Raw genomic sequence first — 7,169 nt, forward strand, 5'->3', positions numbered from 1 at the left:
ATCTATCTATCTATCTATCTATCTATCAATCTATCATCTATCTATCTATCATCTATTCAAATTTGTGTCCTCAAATGCCCTTCGGTGTGAGTCCATCCACTGGTGTCTGGTCACCCTTAAAGGAGACTGACTCTCCCCCTCCCAATAGCCTTCAGTTGCCAATACTTCCTTAGGCAGGGCTGGGGTTTTTACTCACTTCCCCATATCTGTGCTGGGATTTTGTGTGGCCTGAGCTTATGTGGGACCTGGGCATGCTGTCACCACTGCTGTGAATTCATATGTGTAACTGCCAGTTATCTGAAAGCTCTGTTTCCTTGTGGTTATCCACCACCACCTCTGGCTCTTACAATCTTTCCATCCCCTCATCTGCAATGATCCCTGGCCTTGGGATAAACAACCTGTAGCCTCTTTTTATCTGCACATTGACCAGTTGTGGTTCTCTGTGCCAATAAACATCTGCTGGATAAAGAAGCTTCTCTGTTAAGAGTTGAGTCATGCATTAATCTGTGGGTATAACAATAAGTCATCAAGATTCAGTTTAATATTATGTTTGGTATAATAATAGTATTGGGCTTTGAAGGGATTTTTTTTATACTGTAAATAAAAACGTGGTAAAATGTAATGAAGCAAAATTTTATATCAGAGAGCACAGAATTTAACCATCTTCCACCTCCAGTGCATAACCATTGAGGGGTTAATTTTCCAGTGGTTTAAACTGTTCTGTGACAAATTACCTGCAAAAAGGCTATTTTCAGGACTAAATAAGATAATGCAAAGAATTCAAAATCTTTAGTAGAATGTATAAGTTAAATATGAAACAAGTATACCATTGAATACTATGATATAATTACAAGTAACTAACCAAAATTTCCTACACTACATAAATGAAGAAATAAAATAAAATGGGAATTACATCATAATGTTATGTATGTAAATTTAAAGACAAACTCAGGCCAAATCACTGTATATTTAAATGTATATTTCGGGGCTTGAGAGATGGCTCAGAGGTTAAGAACAGTGACTGTTCTTGCAGAAGACCCGGGTTCAAATCCCAGCACCCACATGGCAGCTAACAACTGTCCGTAACTCCAGTTCCAGGGGATCTGACAGCCTCTTCTCTTCTCCACGGGCATTGCATGACACGGGTGCACTTACCTATGTGCAGGCATAACACTCATATACATAAAATAACAATAATGAAATATTTTAAATGTGTATTTCTAAGTAATTATTAAGGTAACATACATGGAAGGGTATATATAATGAGTGGATATTCATGAAGATAGGGGAAGGAGTGCGAGTGTGGTGAAAAGCAGGGAAAAGAAGACAATGGTTGGTAGTGATTGGTGTCAGGAAGTGAGGAGTCATTCAAGTTTAGATATAAGGTCCAACAATATTGTGTTCAAGTTACTAAAAATAATTTGAGAAAGTGCATTTTATATACTCAGTAATTATTAGATAAATGTGTGTATGAGTTCAATAGTACAGATATTGAGAAAATATTTAAAGAGTCTCAGTATATAAATTATGGCTTGTGAGTGACAAAACCTTTTACTGATCATGGACTCTAGCTCACTCTTTTTCACAACAGAAAAATAGAACCTGAAACCCAAGGAAGGAAGAGAAGTAAGCTTCTGAAGTTTGCTCATCTAGTTAGTGCCTGTCATAGCGATGGCAACTATGGAGCCTGAACAATACTAAGAGGGCCTTCCTGAGGCCAGCGCATCACTGGCTGGCTCCTGATGCTGGAGTGGCTTGGGAGGTCTCTCTTCCACAATTCACTGCTGATAAGAGCTTGAGAAGCCTCAAGAACAGCTTTCATTAGTCCTTCCTTGGAACTGTGTGCTGCTTGTATCTCAACACAGGCACCATGATTTTATAGATGCCCAGGCGTGCTTGGAGCCTCATTTCAAGTTCAAAACCCATTTACAGGTTCCAGTGGAATTAGTCCTTGACTTCAAAATGGGGAAATACAACATGGATTCCCCTTAAGGCCACAGGACCTAATGCTGTTCCCAGGTGTGCAGACAACTAGTTCTTTTACTTTCAGACAACTGTCAACCTCTCTGGGTGTCAGTTTTCTCATCACCCAAATAATAACAGTGTTAAATCATGCCACAGGGTATGGAGGAAAGCAAAGACATTTATAGATAAAAATGTCCGAAAGAAGGATATTATGATGAATTTACTACTACGGATTTTACTTTTAAAATGGAAATTTCATGTTCATATAACAAATAAAATTCCTAGTTGTGTTGGTGGAGAAGAATTTCTTAATAATTTAATTTTGATAGCCATGGGTGTGATAATAGATTCAAGGACTCTGAGTTAGCAACTTCCAACTTGAAGTGTTTGGGGATCTGGTGTTAGGAGGCAGAGAAATGGCTCAAGGGGAATGGTGTAGGACAATGGAACCAGGTATCTTGGATGTAGGTCCTTACAAGAGAGATCAGAAGGATGTTTTTCATGTCTGGTCTCAGATTCTCATCCATAAATGGACCTGATGTTACCTGCCCAGTGTTTATTGTCAGCAATCTGACAATAATTACAAGTAGAAGATTCTAGAACAGTAGAAATGCCTTTAGAGTAAGGGAATGTGAATCTGGGTTTCCATGAAGAGCCTGCCAAGGCCCCGTGGAAGGCATTTTCACGAAGATCCAGAATGCATTGGAAAATGGTCAGCGCCCAGTGGGTGGTGTGAAATGACTCAGATATATGCCTTATGGAAACAAGACATTTTAGGAGAAGCAAATTTTTCCATGACTCAATGTATAGCAAGATAAATATAATTTATTTGAGCAAGTGGCACAGTACAGGAAAAGAATATTCATCTCACTTGGTGTTTGAAGGCTTTCCCTAGAAGCAGCAGAATGTTAGTGTCTCCTCTATACACAGATCTTCCTCCAATTGTGCTAGTCTTTTAATGTGTGTATATTCAATCATAATAAAGAAATGCCACTTTCTATTTTTTATAGCCAATCCATAGGCAAAATATAAAAAATTTAACTAAAATAGTAAGTATTGTCAAATGAATGGAGCAAAAGAGTGAGGGCTGTAAAAACGGAACAGAAAGTAGAGGAAAGAACTGGAGAAAGAACTCTTATTTAGTGACAGTATAAATTTTATCAATCATTGAAAGAAAGATCTGTGTGTATATGTAAAAATATAAATATCTAAAGATACACATGCACATATATATATATATATAAACAAATTTGTTATTTAAAGATAGATAGCACAGTTTATATGAGGGAAACACATTGTTGGCAGGGAAGGAAATCAGTAGATACTATGTGAAGTTGATGACTATAATGACAAAAGCAATAATGGCCCACATCATTTAGCTCCTTCTTTGGGCTGAACACTGCTCTACTCTCCTTCCAGGATTAAGTTATTTAATGTTTGATATATCCCAGTGATACAGGCTTGCATTTCCATATTATGGATAAGGAATTGAGGCACAGGAATGTAAATTTAAATATATGTATATATGTACATTAAAGTGGAAAGGGGAGAATGAGGGAGGAGAAAGAAGCCTAGATGAAGGGCAGAGGGGAACAAGAAAGGGGAATGGCTAGTCGGGGGAAGAAAAACAAAATGTCATATGTTTTCTCTGATCCATGGAACCTAGATTGTGCAAAGATTATTTGAGGAGAGGAATGGGACCAGCAAGGGAGGGATGGGGAGAGTATTGAGGAAAGTGGATAAGAGCAAGGTACAATGATACATTGTACCAATGTCATAATGGAACAAAAAATTAACCATAAAAGGAATAGAAACACAAAGGGATTAGGCAACTTGCCCAAAGCTACAGATAGAAATGATAGGAAAACTGTGAGTTTGAGCACATTTAAATCATGAATGAAGCACAGTATCATTAAGATGACGGTTTTTTAAAAATTGGAGTGTTAAAGACTGAGGTGGAAAGAAAAAGTTGTTTTAGTATTATTTGAATAGACCAGAGTATGGATAATCTTATAATAATAAGAAAATATATGAATGTGGACTACAAAGTATTCAACACAAAGAACAGGACCATCAAGTCCCTCTGCAAGGCTTTCATGAGAAAAATGGATTAAGTTGATTTGAGGGTAAGGGATAAAACTAAGATCAGTGTGTGGAAGGTACAGAGAGACAGAATCTAGTCACACAAAAAGAGAAGACAGAATCTAGTCACACAAAAAGGGAATTATCAGGTACAACTGTCTAAGGATGGAAACGCATATCAAAATCAGATGACTGTATGCTGATATACAGCAAATGAGACTCCAGCCAGAGATGGGGTTGGAACAGAGGCACAAATGGGCATCTTGGTCCCTCCCAAATCTGAGAATCACATCTCTCTTATCTTTATAGAAATGTCCAAATATAAATCAGAATTAATTTGATAGAAACAGCAGCTTAAAGATCATCTCATAAAATTCAGAAGTGCCTGAGGAGAATCAGCCAGATTTAGAACTTCTGAAAAATAAGCTGTGTACAGAGGCTCAGAAATACAAACAACATATACCACAGAGAAAAGCTTCTGTCCTTCAGGCCTGGGTTCTTGACATTTCATTCTTATCTTCAGATGAAGAAACATTCCACACTGAATCCATGGCTGAGAATAACCTCACCACAGTAACCGAGTTCATGCTCATGGGCTTTACTGACCATCCGAGCTGGGAGATCCCCCTCTTCCTGGTGTTTCTCAGCTTCTATCTTGTCACCATTCTTGGGAACTTGGGCATGATCATTCTCATCCAGGTGGATGTCCAACTCCACACCCCAATGTACTTCTTCTTGAGCCACCTTTCTCTGTTGGATGCCTGCTATGCCTCAGTCATCACCCCTCAGATCTTGTTCACGCTGAGCACAGGCAGAACAGTCATCTCTTATGGTCAGTGTGCTGCCCAGTTCTTCTTCTTCACCTTATGCGCAAGTACAGAGTGTTTCCTGCTGGCTGTGATGGCCTATGATCGCTATGTTGCTATTAGCAACCCACTGCTCTACACCATGGTCATGAGTCCTAGAAGATGCTGGGGTTTGATAATGGGAGCCTATGTCTGTGGGGTGTCTGGGTCCATTCAGCGAACCACATGCACTTTCTCTATCTCCTTTTGTGAGGACAATAGAATCGACTTCTTCTTCTGTGATCTCCCACCTCTGCTGAAATTGGCCTGCAGTGACACAGCAAATGCTGAGATTATCATTGTTTTATTTGGGAACTTTGTGATTCTGGTCAATGCCTTGGTCATTCTGATTTCCTACATGTTCATCATCAAGGCTGTCATGAAGATGAAGTCTTCAGGTGGGAGGGCTAAAACGTTTTCCACATGTGTCTCCCACCTTACAGCTGTGGCTCTTTTCTTTGGGACTCTCACCTTCATGTATATACGGAGCAGCTCAGGCAAATCCCTGGGGGAAGACAAGGTTGTGTCTGTCTTCTACACTGTGGTCATTCCCATGTTGAATCCTCTGATCTACAGTTTGAGAAACAAGGATGTGAAGGCTGCCTTCAGAAAGATCACTAGTAGATTCCAGGAGTCCAACATGTGAACCTGAGTGAGGGGACCTCTCCTCTTCATCAGTTTTCTCTGCTTATCAGTAAATATCCTAATAAGCAATGATACTATATGCATATTACACTCATGAACAGAGAGATGGCAGGCAGGAAGTGGGGATGTGTGAACTTTGTGTTCAGCCATTTCACAGGACTTCCTTTCAACCTCTGTCTCCTGTTGCTTTCTGATCCCATCACTCAGAGAATCTAAGGTCTCAGGGATTTTGGATTTTTGACTGCAGTTTTTGGTACTTTTTCCATTTTGTGTTTGCTGCTATCAACGTTACTGTACTTTCTGTGTCGAAGATTACAACGGAGGAACGGTGTGAATGGGTTAACTTTTTTTTTTGTTTCCTTTTTTATGGATAAGAGAGTGCTATACAATACAAGCTCCTTCCTTCACCATAACAATATCTTCTTTTTTGATTGGGCCAGAATAAAAGAACTTGCAAGCTGTCTTGATTAATTCACTGCTTTTCTGCTTTCTTTCTTGATATGTTGATATCTTTAAGGTAAACTAAGCCACCTTACTTATGCAAAGGTCTCCACTAAGGCAAATGCCATCCTTTTCTGAAGAACAGTGCTTTGTGGCTCTTCCTTACCTTATTGTCTTATGGTAAGTTCTCATCCAAGCATCCTGTTTCTAGAGATAGCAATGCCAGAGAACACATGAATATATGTGCGTTTCCTTCTAAGACTAACATCTAGATCGCATAAACTTTCAGTGATTCCTTTTGAAAGAAGTTTTGTGTCACAGGCATGGTCCAATTTGCATTTCATGGTCACTCCATAAGGCAAGAGAGGGAAGCATTGTTGCATATGCAATTAAGTAAACATTTCTTTAAGACTCAGAGTCCTCATAGAATACAGTGGTGGATAAAACAGGGAGTGTAGTTTGGATGTAAATCCTGCGTTACCACTAATTCATCATGAAACTTTGGGAAAATGATTTAATTTCTCAGGTCTAAAACAAGTACAGCAATTCCCAATTCAAGACATATTTTAATAATTGAGTAAAATGCGGAATAAGAGATTGCCTAGCGCAAACCAGGTGTCAGTGTAGATTGCCATGTATCTTTCCTTTTTCTTTACTTTCTGATGTCAACTGTGGGCCTTGGCTACAATTCCATAGCCACTGACAAAGTGAAAATGACTACGGACAATGATAGCCAAAGGCAATGGATTGAGGAAGATGAATTAATGGTTCCTTTGTACTAGGAAGTAAAAAACAAAACAAAACAAAACCTTCAATGTTTAAATATGAATACATTTATTTATGTCTCACATGGTCCAAGATAAATGGAACGTGTCTTTTTATTAGTATATATTAATATATTGTTTTCTGCCCCCATGGTCATTTTAAAGAAGTTAATCCTTTTTTTGACATGATAGAAATAAATTTAAGGATTATTAATTTACATTACCTTCAAAAGAGTATAAATATAAGCATTTAAAAAGTTTACAAATTCAAGGCCAGCCTGGTCTACATAGTGAGTTCCAGGCCAGCTGGGGCTACAGGGAGACCCTGTTTCAAAAAGACAAAAAAAAAAAAAAAGTAGTTTACAAACATTAGTTTTAATACATAAGTCAATACATATGTTCAAATATTTAAAAGACCTACAGACTT

General features: G+C 38.4%; 1 protein-coding gene across 1 annotated transcript; it reads left to right on the top strand.

Annotated features, from left to right (window-relative positions):
• The first annotated feature begins 4,596 nt into the window (after positions 1-4,596).
• LOC103736687 (olfactory receptor 9I1-like) lies at positions 4,597-5,538 on the top strand. The gene has a single exon (XM_008836194.1). It carries the CDS (start codon positions 4,597-4,599, stop codon positions 5,536-5,538), a length of 942 nt encoding a protein of 313 aa, XP_008834416.1.
• The last annotated feature ends 1,631 nt before the right edge of the window (positions 5,539-7,169 follow it).

This window comes from Nannospalax galili, unplaced genomic scaffold, assembly GCF_000622305.1.
Source record: "Nannospalax galili isolate Female #2095 unplaced genomic scaffold, S.galili_v1.0 scaffold337, whole genome shotgun sequence".
Taxonomy (NCBI): domain Eukaryota; kingdom Metazoa; phylum Chordata; class Mammalia; order Rodentia; family Spalacidae; genus Nannospalax; species Nannospalax galili.